This window comes from Microtus pennsylvanicus, chromosome 3, assembly GCF_037038515.1.
Source record: "Microtus pennsylvanicus isolate mMicPen1 chromosome 3, mMicPen1.hap1, whole genome shotgun sequence".
NCBI classification, from domain to species: domain Eukaryota; kingdom Metazoa; phylum Chordata; class Mammalia; order Rodentia; family Cricetidae; genus Microtus; species Microtus pennsylvanicus.
In genome coordinates, this window is record NC_134581.1 from 61,334,027 (window position 1) to 61,350,712 (window position 16,686).

General features: G+C 35.7%; 1 protein-coding gene across 2 annotated transcripts in view; it reads left to right on the top strand.

Moving 5' to 3' along the window:
• Arih1 (ariadne RBR E3 ubiquitin protein ligase 1) overlaps positions 1–16,686 on the top strand; it is a 99,040-nt gene that overhangs the window by 38,854 nt on the left and 43,500 nt on the right. For both annotated transcript variants that reach the window (XM_075965691.1, XM_075965692.1), the window contains exon 3: positions 5,534–5,678. In XM_075965691.1, the coding sequence (XP_075821806.1) occupies positions 5,534–5,678 (145 nt within the window). The remainder of the gene's footprint in view (positions 1–5,533; positions 5,679–16,686) is intronic.

Genomic DNA, 16,686 nt, shown 5'->3' on the forward strand with positions numbered 1-16,686 from the left:
TACTAGAAAGGCTAAGGCAGGAGGATTGAGAATCCGAGGCCAATTTGGGATACCTTGTAAGACCCTGACTCAAAACAAAACACAAAACAATAAAATCTCCCACAAATGTTTTTTCTTTGCTTTGTTTTCCGTAGTTTATCTGCTTTCTCAAGGCTCCATAAAGTACAATAATCTTTGGAAATGTATCAGTTATGTCTACAATACAGGTTGAGTTGGTGTGGTATTTAGCGGACAGACAGCAGTCGTTTTCGTCACGGTACTTAGCATTGTTTGGGAATAAACAAACTACCTCTGATCTGGGTAGAAAAATATTCATTGTTGAATGACATTTGTTGGGGTTATGGAGGATATGGAAACATGAGAACTTACGCATTTCTGGTAGAAAAAAGAACCAAGCAAGGGAAGAAAGTTAAAGAGCATGTGTTGAACATGCTAAAGTGGCTAAAGAAAGAGAAGGGAAAATGTAAAATTTTATTTGTAGCCCTGGTTGTCCAGGAATTTACTATGTAGACCAGGCTGACCTTGAATTTAGAGACGTACACCTGCCTCTGCCTCCTGAGTTCTGGGATTAAATGTATGAGCCACCACGCTCAGCTCAGGAAGTTTTTAAGAAAAGTAGTTTTAATATTACTCTAGATTATCCAGATGGTGTGCCAGTGCACGCCTTTAATCCCAGCACTCAGGGAGGCGGGGGATGCAGATCTGTGTGATTTCCAGGCCAGCCTAGACTATAGATAGAGTTCCAGGACAGCTAGAGATAATAACAGAGAAACCCTGTCTCAGAAAACAACAACAAACACACACATACACACACCTAGTATGAGCAATGACAGTTAAGTAGGTAGGAAAGATTGTAGAAGTGATGTAGAATTTTATGTGAAAGAAAAATAAAGGATGTTCAGGGAACCTGCTAGTAATTTGGGCTCTTCCCCTAAAGATAATGGGAATGGTTAGATGAAATCCTGAAACATATTTTAAAAAATTAGAACATAAAAGTGTTAGTAATACAGAATTGGATGGGAAGGCTCAACGAAGCCTGAATCTGGAGAAAATAAGCCAAGATTCCCAGTCTGTAATACTAATCCAGAAGAGTTAGTTGGATGAAGAATGGAACTAAGAAGGAGTACTGGGCCAGTGAAGTATGGTCAAATTTGATGTACTACTTTTTGTGAAGCCTGGACTTAAATCAGTGAAGTGGCTTAGAAAATCTAAAACTTTAAACTTGGGTTAACTGATTGCTCTTCGAGCTGATGAGGGAGGGGAACTTGATTGGGGGAGGGGGAGGGAAATGGGAGGCGGTGGCGGGGAGGAGGCAGAAATCTTTAATAAATAAATTAAAAAAATAAATAAGAATTAATAGAGAGAAAAAAATAAACTTGGGTTAAGATGATCACAAACTGTTATTGTCTCTTTTTCCCTAACAGCAACAAACTTAAGACCTCAAACTACTTATTTTACTCCCCCCAACTTTGTTTGCTTATTTACTTGTGTGTGTGAGTGCGCACACACATGCAAAAGTGTATGTATGTGTTCATGCATGTAGAGGTTAGAGGAAAACTTGTGGGAGTTGATTTTTTCCAGCGCTTGAATTTTAGGCAGATTTTCAGACCTTGAGGGCAAGAATCCTTCCTTCTTGAGCCATCTTGCTAGCCCCTTCAGTTTAGTTTTCTAATTAAACCTGCCAAACCAGGGACTTCAAATACTAGAATTGCCATAGACTAAATCAAATGTGCTATCACTAGGAAAGATGAGTACAAACTGTCTTTCAGATGTCAAAGTCAATTTCTGTAACTGAAATGTAAAATAATGGTAACTTAGTGAAAATTTATAGTAAACGGGAGCAGACTAAGCTAAGATTCAGAAGCTATCTAATAAAAGATGAAAAATATAGAAGAGGAGAGAATGAGAGATAGTCTTTGGGATGAGAATTTTCCAGATTGGTAAAGTATCAGTGTATATACAATTCTATCAATTTCCATGCAAAATAAATGCCTCTCCAATTGATTCTAAGATACTATTTTTCTCTCTCCCTCTGACTCTCTCCCTACCTCCTCCCCTTCTTTCAAGGAGCCTTGCCTCAGACAACCCAGGCAAGGCTCTTGCTTAACAAACACCTTTCTCACACTGGTGGACTGCCTGCTGTGGGGAGATGGAATAGAAAATGTTTTCGATTTATTTTTTGTTTTTAAAACATGGGGTCTTTATGTAGTCCTGGCTAGCCTTGAACTTGCTATTTAGAGCAAGCTGGCCTCAAACTCAGCGATCTCTCTGCCTCTTTCTCCTGAGTATTGGCTGTTAAAGGTGGTTGTCACCACGCACTCCTTAACTCCCTTTTTAGAGACAGGATATTGCTGTGTTGCTATAGCTGGCCATCCTCTTATCCCTGCCTTTCAAGTGCTGGGATTATAGGCAGGAGGTAACACGTGAAGCATTTTTTTTTTTTGGTAAACACTTAAAAAAAAAGATTTATTTTGATTTTATGTGTATCTGTATGTTTACTCTGTGTGTGTGTGTATGTGTGTGTGTGTGTGTGTTGCCTATGAAAGCCAGAAGAGGGCATTGGATTTTCTGAAACAAGAGTTACAGAAGGTTGTGAGCTGCCATGTAGGTGATGGGAATCAAGCCCCAGTTCTCTGAAGAGCAGCCAGTGCTTTTAAACACTGAGCCATGTCTTAACCTCAGTTTTGTTTTGCTCAAAAACACTTTAGCATGTCTAAATCTTTGTGAACCTTTGAATGATGACACCTTAAAAGATGGAAAATTTTACCTACATGAAAATTTATTCTCTTGTAAAATCATATTTCGGGTCCAAAGCATTTTAGACTTGAAGACATCTGATGAAAAGAAATCCACCCTTTAAAACATAGTAAACAAAGTATAGTGATGTGTACCAGTGTTCTTTACACTCAGGAGGCATAGGCGTGAAGTTTAAAAAACAAAAACCATAAACTAAAACTTAAAAATAATAGTAATGAGACTGAAAAATGTAGTATTAAAAGCATCAAAATGTATATTACTATCAAAAAATAAAAGTATATAGTATATTCTAAAGAAGATCAGATATTTCATTAATAGCTTTAAAAGTGATTATTAGACTTATACTTTAGTGACTTGAAGAGAAGAAAAAATCCTTGCCCATGTTCATGGAACATGTTCATAAATAGTGTGTTAGTGAATAGGTAGTTGATCTGGGAGCAACACAAGTTTGAAGTGTGTAGGCTTGCTTTGATATTTTCCCCAATGATTAACAATAAATTGAATACCGCACAAAGCTTAGAACTGTGAAAAAATTAGTTAGCTTTGTCATAAATCCATAGAATAATAGAAGTTATATTTTATCAAAAATTGTACACAGACCTTACAGGGAGTCAATTGTAGTGGAAAGAAATGTGAAGAGGCATTATTCAACTGTAGTTGTGTGTACGTACGTACATACATACATACATACATACATACATACATACACATATACTATAGTATATATGTGGACCGTCTAAGTGCCCTTCAGTATAGGGTTTATTCAGTATATTACAGTATGTACATACAAAGATAAAACACTGTGCAGATATGTATTGATTGACAAATGTCTGCTAAATATTGTTTAGTGAAGAAATGAATGCTGTATGTACACAAAGAGTGTGGCACACTATTGATATATCTGTGTGGCTGTGTATGCATGAAATGTTGTCTAGAATGTTAACTAAAGTATGGAGAGTCCACCAATTCCGTGTTGTAATTTAGGGTAGCCAAAGTTTGTCTTCATTAACAGCTTTTTTCTTTTTAGGAAAGGATGTTTTAGGAAATTTGTGTTTAGTGTATTCTTTCTCCTTTTATATAAAATTTGAACTTATGTTTCTCAGGTAAAATTTATAAGACAAAACATTTTTGATTTTGCTACAAGGTTTTTTTCTCATTATCTGAATCACATTGTTTTAGGTGTCAGTAATTCACATAATGTGTATTTACTTTACGTGAATTACTGACAACTTTAAATTTATGAGTTTCCTTTATAACATGTTGACATTTTGATTGATGGTTTGAATATTTCTTGAGAAATACTATAGTTAAAATACTTAAAAAGATACTTATTAATCTTAGAAGAATCATAATGTGATTTGTTCTTGGATGAGTGAATTTTCTATAGAAACATCTATTTCTATACTTTTCATAAATGCTTAAGAAAACCTTCATTAAAAAATATTGGAAACCTGGATTGGTGAGATCACTCAGCAAATAAAGGTGCTTGCTGCCAAGTTGAAATACCTAAATTAGATGCCCTAGGACCCACATGGTAAAATGAGAGAACTGACTCTACAAGCCCCCCCCACACACCCTAATAAACACCCATGTAATTAAGGAATTTAAAAAATACTGGAAATCTTGGTTGAGATGTCTCAGTGGGTGGTGCCTGGTGAGCATCAATACCTGAGTTTAGATCCTCAGTATCTACATTGAAAGAACAAGAACTTGGGTGTGATGATGCATATCTATAACCATAGTGCTAGTAGGCAGAGACTGGTATCCCTGAAGCTTGCTGTTCAGTCTGTACAGCCGAAATGGTAAGCTCCAGGTTCAGTAAGAAATTCTGTCTCAAAAAACAAAGCAGAAAGCAAACAATAACCAAAGTTTACCTTTGGCCTACACACACATTAAGGAGCTTGCACACTTAACAAACATAATAGTAATTTCAGCCTTGGGTAAAGCTAAAAACATAATTGAGCATATTCTTTATTAATATTTTTATTTACATCTTGTTTTCCTTTTTAAATACTAAGATATTTCAGGCCGTGTGTAGTGGTACATGCCTTTAATTCCAGCACTTGGGAGGCAGAGGCAGGAGAATCTGTGAGTTCTAGCAAGAGCTACATAGTGGGGCCTTGTCTTGAAAAAACAAAACCAAAAAGATATTTCAGAGGACTGGGGACCACGACTCATTTGGGAAACATTTTCCTTGGCATTTACCATTATAATCCACCAAGTAGTTCACCATTTGCTCTATAGGCATATAATTTATGTGATGTATTTGTTTTAAGATACACTGTTTCATTTCTTCTCCTTTCTCAGTATGTTAAAGAAATAATTCAGAGGAATTTGTGGAAAGCAAATATTGTTTACAGTGAGACATATAATCATTGCCTCTTATAAAATGTTTTTTAAAATTATTACTAAAGTAAATTTCATTTGTATAAAATACAGCCTAATTTTAAAATAGCATTACTCTTCACAGATAATAGTGGCTGTAGCCCAGCTTTTATTCTAAAATTTTAGTTACAGTTGTGTTAAATGCTAATTGCTTAACCTTTCAAGGTGCCTACTTAAAAACAAAGTTAAAAGAAAAGCCAAAAGTCAACCTCACACGCACATCCTCTGTTTGCTGTCATTTAGCCATTTTCCTGTCTTGACCAGAATGGGTTTGATCTTGGTTTATTTTAGTTTAGTTAATTGATCTTTCCTTACAGGAAGTCAGTTTTTTTTGGAGAGCTCTAATTGTGCTATTTGCTGGGCTCTCATCCTTTCTGTTTAAATAATGCAGGTACTTTGATGGAAACCTGGAGAAGCTCTTTGCTGAGTGTCATGTAATTAATCCAAGTAAAAAGTCTCGAACACGCCAGATGAATACAAGGTCATCAGCACAGGATATGCCTTGTCAGATCTGCTACTTGAACTACCCTAACTCGGTGAGTACCTGGTAGTTTAAGGCTAGCACTATGTCAGAGGTTAAATCAACTTCCATTACTTAAACAAAGGACAGTCTGAAAGCCTGGGACCAGTAACTATTTCTGTAGCCCATTAGTAGGTTTAAGAATAAGGAAAGGAAAAGGAATGTCCCAGTTCTCTTCCCATTCCTGTACTGTTTGTTTTTCAGACTTTTCCAAGTTGTCATTGATTCTTTCTGGAGTTTATTTTACCACCATTTGGAGACTGTGTAATAGATCAACAGTTTATAAACTGGTTTTTATACAGCTTAAAATACATTCAAAATTTATTGTTTCAAATAGTCAAAATCCTTACACATTTTTTAGAGTGCTTTCAGGACTTCATATTCCTCACTATATTAATCTAGTCTGATATAGATTCTTAAAAATGGCAAGTGGGGGTAGAATTAGAACAGAATAGAACCAAATAATAGGTATTTCTCTTTAAAATGTCAAAGGTTTATTGAGTAATTATAGGAAAATTATGTTTGTAGTGTAAAGATGTTCAGTTGCTTGGAATTGAACTTTGAATTTAATAATTATGACCATCATGCTGATATTTTCAGCATGATATTTAATAGACCGATTTTCTTGTAGTTGGGTGGTTATCAGGTGTTTTCTGTTGAAGATTTCTCATTTGTTAATGTTAGAATTTTAGATATGTCTCTCTAAAGGAGTTTATTTGAAAGGTGCTAACTTGTTCAAATGATCAGTTATTCTTTAAAGTTAGCAAAAAAGAGTGATCAGTGAACTACTTTAGTAGGAAAAGTGTGGAACTACATTTCTGAATTCTTAAGTTCTAGCTGTGGCTTAAACTGAATAGTTTTCTTTGGAAGTGATCTATCAGTTTCACTTAGGTTGGAGTTTTATCTTTCAAATGAGCTGGCTTGGATCTCCTACCCATCTTTACAGCCTGTGAGCTGTATTACTTTTCTTTCCTTAAATCATAATCCTAGTGTATTTGTAGAGTCAGCGTCTTTTAGAATTCATTAAACTCAGGTTTTAACACTTCTATTACCTTGAATGATTCTTTTTGCCAGTTTAGATTTATACCATGTCTGTACTAGTACTAGTTTCTGTAAACTAGTAGTACTAAGATCTAAATAATTTGTCCCAGTTTATAGATGTCTTTCTTATTCTTCTGCCCTTTTCCTCTGTTTCAGTATAGCCAATTTCTCCTTCATTGAAATCTTTACTCTAATTTTAGAGCTAGTTGCTACGAATATCAATTACATTTTCAGTGCCCTCGATATTGTCCAAAAGTCTTAACATAAATTTGACAGGCTTTTGTAGTGTGTATTTTTTTATTTTTGGTTTTTATACAGCAAATGATGGAGAAATTAAGCCATTAATTTAACATAGCAGGAATTATTCTAAATTTAAGAACATAATGGAGAATAAACATAAAATTTGTCTTCATAGAACTCACAGGCTAGCTGGTCAGATTCCTAGGGCATTCGGAAAGAATAAATAGGTACTTTGAGACAGCAGATAAATTACACTATAGTACCATGTTGGAGGCAGGAACCTGGGTTTTATTTTTCTTCCTCAATCTCTCTTAAACATTCCATTTGTTTATTTACTCTGTATGTGAGTGGGCATGCGTGTGGAGATCAGAGGACATTTTGTGGGAATTGGTTCTCACCTTCCCTCATGTGGGTTCTGTCATCTTTGACAGCCAGAGCCTTTTTCTGCACTATTGACTCAGCTTGGTTACTTTCTTTGTTGCTCTGACCATGTGCTTTAGCAGGAAACAACTTCAAGGGGGTGTGATCTTAATTTTTTTGCTCATGGTTAAAGGATATAGTCCATCATAGCAGGGAAGGAGTGGTTATGGGGATGGAATGTTAAACATTTGGTTATATTATCTCTACTGTCAAGAAGCAGATTGCTGGCTTTCTCCTTCCCTTTTTTAATCCTTGTGAGTCCCCAGGCAGAGGGATGGTGTCCCATCTGCTTCAGGGTGGGTCTTTTTCCTTGGTTAATCCTTTTTGGAAACATCTTTATAAGCAAGCACTAGGGATGCTTCTAGAGATACTAAATTCAGTCAGGTTGTTTATGAAGATTAACACCCTTTGTGAACTTGACACCCACATGGTCACATAAGAATGAAACACAATGTAAGTTCACAGTCTTTTGCTGTGACAAAATACCCCAGATAATCAACCTGAGTAGAAACCATTTGCTTTGGTTCATGTTTTCAGAGGCTCCGGTTCTTGGTTTATCTTAGGACCTGTGGGGAGAACAGACTTCATGATGCTGACCATGGTGGAGTGAAGCCAAGCCACTCAGCTTGGGGGTTTTAGAGCAGAGAGGGAGAGGACTGGGCAGGAGACCCAGTTTTCCTTTTATGGGGACATTCTACATTTATAGTTATTTGACTTAACGTCCACCTAAACTAAGCCTTATCCGTAAAGGTTCTGTAACTTCCAAGCAACCTCACAAACTGGGAATCTAAGTCTTCAACATACAGGTTTTGGGGACATTTAAGATTCAAACCACAACAGAGACAATTCATTTATGGATCTAGCACATCTATAGGAATTGATAACTGAGGGTGTGATTAAAAAAAATTCAGGAAAATGTTTGAGTATAGAAACTAAATAAAGGAAGGTAAAAGTGCTAAAAAAACTTAAAGAACCTGAAGTTAGGGGGTTGGTTAAAGGTGACCTCCGAGAGTTATTTTAAGTTGTGTGGTTAGTTCAAAGAGTGGAAATAGCTAATATTATGAACTATATAATTCTAACACAGTTACTTTCTCATCATTTCTAGATCAGTATACACAGATGATTGCTTTTGTTCTGTTTTAACAGTGTCACCAGAAACCCTTCATGAACCTTATTAATGTGTTGAGGGATTTCTCTCTTAAGAAGCATGTTTATTTGGACTCTCTGTCAGACATTTGCAATTTTCTCTTTTTTATACAAATGTTCAGTACCTTATCTTTCTAGAAAACACTTTTACTATTATACACTGTCACATGAATAAAGGCGTGTGTTCCGAAGAATTGTTTTATTTTGTTATTTTCATTTTTAGAGAAAGGTCTACTACGTGTCTCAGGTTGACCTTAAACTCATGTTCTTCTTTCAGTTTCCTGTGTGCCAAAGTTAGAGGCTCACATTAACACACTTGACCTAAACAAATGTTTCTGAAAGCTTACTTTCTATAGTACTTTGGAGTTAAGTATCTGGGAGAGAGGGTCTCACTTTGAATTTACTAAGATTTAGGATAGAGCACTGGGTCAGTTCTCCACAGCACTACTTTGTTGGCACCTAACTCAGGAATTTTTTAATCTTAACTATGCTTGCTTATTTTGAGTTAAAACAGCTTCAGATGTAGGTGAAGATCCTGTGACCCTCCAAAATGTCGTGACCGTAGGCATGTTCCACCACATTTGGCTTTTTATCTATCATTTTACTAGAAAATGTAACACGCTTTAATAGCTCACTTTAAAAATTGTATTTAAGAATCAAGATTTAGCTGGGTGGTGGTGGTTCATGCCTTTAATCCAAGCACTTGGGAGGCCGAGATCTGAGTTTGAGTTCAAGGCCATCCTATGTCCCTGATAGCTAGTTATACACACACACACACACACACACACACACACACACACACACACACACACACACACACACACACACACACACACACACACACACAAAACTGGAGGGGGGGTGTAGTGGCTGGAGACCTAAGAATTGTTAAATAGAGTCCCATTCCCATGTTGAATCGTCCATTTAGAATTTTGGTGCTTCTGGCATTAAGCACCAACATTATTTGAAAGAATCTGGTCTAGGTCTGTTTCTCCTTTACTTTTGAAATAAGTTGTAGATTTCTTTATGTATTTAGCTTTTTGAGATAGGGTTTTACTATGTAACAGCCTCGGCTATCTTGGATTTAGTGCTGTATACCAGGCTGGTCTGGAACTCAGAGATTCGCCTGCCTCTGCCTCCCAAGTGCTGAGACTAAAGGTGTGCACTACCACTGCCCGGTTTATTTTTAATTATGTATATGGGTGGAACAGGTTGTGCACATGAGTGCAGTGTTCACAGAGGCCAGAGAGGTGTGTCAGATCCCCAGAACTGTAGTTGCAGGCAATTGTGAGTTGCTTGGCGTGGGTACTTGGAAACGAATGTTCTCTTAAGCTCGGATCCATCTCTCTATTCTATTTTTCTTCTCCACCATCCAATTAAACTCTTGCGTGAACTGATGGATTTTTTTTTATTCTGTTTTTTTTTTAATATAAACAAATGACTCTAATTTTCGAGATTATATTGGCAATTTCTGATGGAGGACAGATGATTTTTTTATAGTTTTTTTTTTTAAAAATATACTATATAGTAAGATCATGGTTTACCCTTCCCAATACCATGATTTCCCTAGAAATCTGCTGTTATCTGGATGTTGTGGCACATATCATTCCTGTGTTTAGAAGGCAGAGGCAGCCTTATTTACATAATGAATTCTAGGTCTATCCCCCCTCCAAATTTTTTGAGCATTATTTGCTATGTATGTAAAATAAATGTCAGAAATTAAACTTTCTTTAGATCCTTTATGATCATTTTTGTTATAGATGATACTCTGTAAGTTATTAATACTCTTTTGTTTGGATTTATTTACAGCATAAATGAAGGTAAGTTTAATGAATAGTCAAGTTTTATGAGTTAAGTAAGGACAAAGAAATTAAAGGAACTGGATATGAGGTAGTTAAAAGCAAATATGTCAGAGATGAGAGGAAAATATGTTGGACCAGATGGAAGAATATGGTTGTAATAACACACTTTTCTTTAGTACAGTGAATGTGTATATTCAGACCACAGGCTAGGTTTTGCACTTACTTTAGCCATAGTGATTTATTTTTACTTAGATATACAGGGTTTTGCTATATTCTCCGGCTATCCAGAAATTTACTATGACTCTAATCGGCTTTTATCTCATGGTCTTCTTAATTAGCCTTCCAAGTCTATAGGCATACACTACATCTCATGTTTGTTATGCGTACCTAGTTAATATATCATTTTGTAAAATATTCTCTGCTTACAGACTAGATAGTGCAATAGATACCATTATGGCTTCCAATAATAATTTATTAACTATTATGTCCCTTAATCCCTTAGTTTATTGATTCTTGATTGAATAGAAGAATGATATACAAAAATTCTTGTGATCTGGTAGCAAGCTAGTGCCCTATATTTTTGTGGTGATGGGGAAAGTAATGAGATTATTACACCTTCAAAGTTGGCATACTGTGTACTTGCTATTCTGCCTATAAAATTAATTTCAGGATTGGGCTATACTTCTTTACATGACTACTTCTGTGAACTTAAAAAATAAGTTGGTAGGCTATGTGTAGAATTTTTGGTTCCCTAATTCTTTGCATATAATACCATGAGCATCAATTACATAAAGCATATTTTAGATAATAGCTAATTAGAAAATGTAGCAAAGTTTTAAAATTATCACTTAGAAGAAAGACTAAAATGAGCTAGGAATAAATTAGATAGGAACTATGTGAACGAAATTGTTAGATATTAAGAGAACTTAAAGAATGACTTGAATATTTGGCACAATATAATAGTAGTTGGATAAAATGTTTAAAAGGAATAGATTGTGTTAGGGACAGAGAGAGGATTAAACTGCCAGGTGCAAGAATAGACAGTAGCTGAATAGGGTGTACTTTAGGAGAAGATAATGGAGAGAAGGCAGATTCTGCAGGATGTGGTGTTAAAACAATATGGAGGTAGAAACAGACTCAAATTTGCTTAAATTTGAAGCCATCATTGAAGACTGGCTTTTACCATGTATAGTAAAGTGTTTTCATGGCAACACAATATGAACACTCCAAATCGAAAAAGTATTTTCCATAATTATAAAGACCAACTATAGTAAAAAAAAAAGTCCTGAAAGTCATTGGGTGTGCTTGGGTGTATGTTATATGGTGTGAGAAATTAGTAAACTGAAGAAAATGGTGTGCACAAGAGAGCCGTGGGTAGGACAGCCCAATGAGAAATTAGCAAATTATGTTAAGAAAATGCCGAGGAAAAGAAATTGACTGGATTGGACATGCTACACACACACACACACACACACCTTGCGAAGTTGAAACTTCACTCTTTATTTTTAAAAATGAAATTAAAATTATTTGGAGGAGGAGTGGAAATGCCGAGGAAAAGAAATTGACTGGATTGGACATGCTACACACACACACACACACACACACACACACACACACACCCTTGCAAAGTTGAAACTTCACTCTTTATTTTAAAAATGAAATTAAAATTATTTGGAGGAGGAGTGGATCTGGGAGGAGTTAGGGGAGTAATGAAGGTAAATATGATTTTAAAAAATTTACTTTGTAAATAATTCTCAAAGAACAGTCAGGTATGATGAGGGATACCTTTAATCCCAGCACTCTGGGAGGCAGAGGCAAGTGGATATCTGATTTAAGGACAGCCAGGGATACACAGAGAAACTATGCCTCAAAAAACAAAAACCTCAAAAGAATGTGCAAAAATATATTTTAAAGACCAAATCATTTATTTTGTTTTTTTTTTATGTTAGATTGGTGAAAGCTCCGACATGTGTATGAGAAACTTTATACTACTGCTCAGTCAGTACTGCTACCAGTTCTTATAAAAGTACCTAATAATATATGTTAAATTGTACTTGTATACCTGTCATCTTTTATGTATCCCTCTTAAGAAGTCACATGGTTGCAAAGTGTATTACAGTCAGTGTGACAGAGTGGTAGGAAAAATCTTTTGTTTCATTAATAGTGAATGAACAGTTAAAGAAATTGTGGTTTAAAAGGAGGTAAACGATGGGACCAGAACACTTACTTCTGTTCCCAGCACCTACATTGGCTAGCTGTAACTCAAGCTCTCCTTGGCCACCTACACATACACATTCCCTCCATTCCCTCACATATACACATAATTAAAAATAATAGAACTGTGTAAAGAACAGGGAATGGGTAAATGTTTGTACAGTTATGGGGCCCCAGCAGAAATTAAAAACCCAAATAACAAAAGTAACGAAGTACCAAGGAAAGCATAAGGTTCTCATACTGTATGTGTATGTTAGAATGTCTCTGCAAGTACACTTCAGAAATGAAAACAACAGCCATTTCTGATAAAGGAAATGGAATAGGGCATAAACAAGGGGATTAATTTTTCCACATAATCACTCACTCAAAAGAATTTGTTGTCTTTTTAAAAGTGATACTATTTCAAGGTGCCATTCCACTGCTGCTGCTAAGTGCAGGCACCTGATAGAGTAGCCCAGCCCTCTTGTTTGTCTCAGTCCCCCAAACAACTGAGAGTACAGGCACATGCCACTTGTAGTCATACCTGCTCATAGCATTGCTTAAAAATTCTCACATCCACGTTAACACAGCTTTACCAGCTTAACGTGGAAAATGAGGTAATCGATTTTATTTATTTTTTGCAATCAGCAAGAGCGTTTATTATTTCGAGAAGGTAGATACCAGCATGCTAGTGCCGTGCACCCGAAAAAGGCAAAAATGGTGAATGGTGGTCCCTAAGAAAAACTTGCGGACTCCTTTATATCACAACTAAAGGAATTGTAAAAGTGGTGTGACCATTCTAGCTAAAATTGGTTTATGCAGGTGACATTGATTTTATTTTTAAAATATAGAGTATTTTTAAACTTCTTTGATGGTTTTTACAATGTGTTTTTAAATGTGTTGTTTAAAAAGCTTAGATAAAAAGTCATAAATATTGTAAACTTGCTTTTTTTGTGTTGACGTTTTCTGTATTTATTTGGCAGTGGGAGAGAATCTAAGCTAGGACATCAGAAAAACTAGACAAAAAAACTGCCACTGAACCATATCAGCCCTGTAAAATGTTCTGAAATCTAAACAAGTTAACCTTTTGTTTGAGTTCAAACACTATACTTTGTTCAGCCGTCACCTCAAAGTTAGAACAAAATCTATTATTAGTTTTTCTTTGTTCTTTGTGACTCGTGCTGTCCAAATCTCTTCCTTTCTCTTGCTCTGATCCTCATTTTGCTGAAACTGTAGGCATGTACATATGGGCTTACTATTATCTTAATTACTTGTTTATTTTATAGTTATGGGAAATAATTCTAGGGTCTCAGACTTGTAGGCAAGTGTTTGAGCACTGGGTCATATTCTTTTTTTTTTTTTTTGAGACAAGGTTTTTCTTTTTTTTTTTTTTAAAGTTTTTCAGTGTATACCTGTTGATGGGATAATAGATTGGTATTTATAAGTTATTGTTTTTAGAAAATTATATTGGTTTCGATTCTTGTATGTTGATACAAAGTTAAATTATATTGAATATTGTATGTGAGTATGCTTCTACCTCTGTTTAAAACATTTGTTATATATTTATATATATTGTATTGATACGTATATTTATCATATTGCAATGTACATTTCTACCTCTGATTAAGATACTTATATATTGTTTATGTAATGATATACATTGTTTACATTTGGAGGTCATTGTCCTTATTTCTTGCACAGTTGTTTATTCTCTTAGTCTTCAAGTTAGATAGGTATTATCGAGAATTATAAATCAATAGTCATATATGTTTGTCATATTTATATTTAGGATAATCAGGTTCTTTAGATATATAGACATATTTAGTATAGATAATATAATCTTCAACCTCTTCGAAGAGCTGTAGAAAATGGCCTTTAATCTAACTTAGAGTTCCATGGTAGTGAGACACAATCAATCACTCCTGGCAACACCGCTCTACTCCCGAGAGAATGTTGAGCACCAAAGACACTCTACTTGGAGTTTGTCTTCTTCTTGGCAGAACTGGCCTTTGGGCAAAAAAAGCCCATACCTCGACCACTGACAGAGGTACAGAATATCCATAAATGGATAAAAACAGGATTGTCTTATCCTGCCAAGACAGGGTAAGATAGTTCTAAAAGGTTTCTCACCTTTGAAAATGGTGTGTCAGTTACGTTAGGCCTTAGCCAAAGTTGGTTGCCTCAACATTGCAAATGAGACTTTGGGTGATTGCACAGGTAGTCAGTTGTCTCTGTCATTTGTTGCACATTTTGGAAGTTTCTAGATTGTACTTCCTGTTTACTCAAGTAATATTACTTCCCTTCTCAGATCTTTGATGGAGTTGAAGATTAGAAAATTGTAGTTATCCTCCTCATGATTTAGATAAACTCAATTTCAATACATTATTTAGATTCCTTGAAATAGAATGCTTAGTAAAACTTTTGTTATATGTTTCTTGCTTAATATTGTTTGTTGCTTATAATTTTATATTCGGTATCGATTCCTATTGTATATAATTGTATTGGGTTTGGTTCGATTTGTTTAGACAAAAGGGGGAGATGATGGGGAAGCTCAGCCAATCACATTTGGCTAGGGTATGGGCGCTTGGGGAGACGGAAGAAGGACCTGGGCATCCAGGTGCCCGCCCCTTGTTTTGTATTCATTTGGTTGCGCGTGATTCTCGCTGGATCCCGGTCATGTGAGTTTCTCTTGCTCCCAATTATTAAAATTATATTCCTTGTTTTTGAGCTGGTCTGGTTAATTCTGACTACCGGTCGACCACACCCTTCATTTACCTAGCTGAACTTGCTCTGTAGACCAGACTGACTTCAAATTCACAGAGATCCACCTGTAACTGCTTCCCTGATATTAAAGGCACCACTAAGTTCTAGATTATAGACATATGCTACTATACCTGCTTCATAATAAATTTCTCAGTTTACTACAGAATTTAATTTTTACATTCTTTGTAATTCCATGAAGTCCTGTATGTATTTGCAAAACATTTAAAGCTGTGCATGTCAGCACTTGGGAGGAAGGCAGGCAGATCCGAATTCAAGCTCAGCTTGGTCTACATACTGAGTTCCAGGACAGCTACATAGAGAAACCCTGTTTTGGAAAACCAAAAAGAAAGGGGGGAAATGAAAGGAGAAGAAAACAGAAACATTTAAAAATGCCATTTTAGAGTTAGTGCTTTTGTAACTATCCTTGCACACCTTGCTATATTTTTATCCTTGTATGACCTTCATAATTTTTAAATTTTAAGTATTATAATTCCCATTCACCTTTTAAAAAAACCTATATATTTTTTGGTAGTCATCCTCCTTTCACCACAGATATAAAGCCCATGGCAAACATTTTCTAAGGATTTATTGTTCTGTACCTTTTATCTAAATAGAAACTGTGTGAGTCCTTTTGTCATTGGCTGTTTTAATTTAGCATGTTTTCTGGGTTCCTTTCATGTTATAGTATCTATCAGAACTCAATTCTTGGGCTGGAGAGATGGCTCAGAGGTTAAGGGCACTGACTGCTCTTCCTGAGGTCCTGAGTTCAATTCCCAGCAACCACATGGTGGCTCACAACCATCTGTAATGAGATCTGGTGCCCTCTCTGGCGAGTAAGCATATATGAAGACAGAACACTGTATACATAATAAATAAAAATATTAAAAAAAAAGAACTCAATTCTTTTTTTGTGACTATATATGCCTTTATATAGCTGTTCCTCATCTGTTTGTTGATGAATATCTGAGTTTCTGTAGTTTGGCTATTATGCATGGTGCTAATGTAAATACTGTGCATAAATTTTTATAAGGATGTGTGTTTTAATTTCTCAGAATATACTGGCTGGTTCAGTATGTTTTAAATGAGAGTGGGTACCATAGATTCATATATCTGAATGTTTGACCCCTAGTTGGTGGCTGTTTGTGAAGGATTAGGAGGTTTGTGATTGTCAGAAGTGTGTCTCTTGGGTTGGTTTTGGGGTTTCAGAAAACCTATGCCATTTCCACTCAGCTCTCTTCTGTCTTGTGTTTGTGGATCAGATACACGCCTGCCTGCTGCCGTGCTTCCATGTTGGCCATGGACTGTAGACTTGGAGCCCCAAATTAAACATTCTTTTATATGTTGCCTTGTCACTACACTAGAAAAGTAACCAGGAGAGAGGTTATAACAGCTGCATTAATATTTTGAAGTAATTGTTGC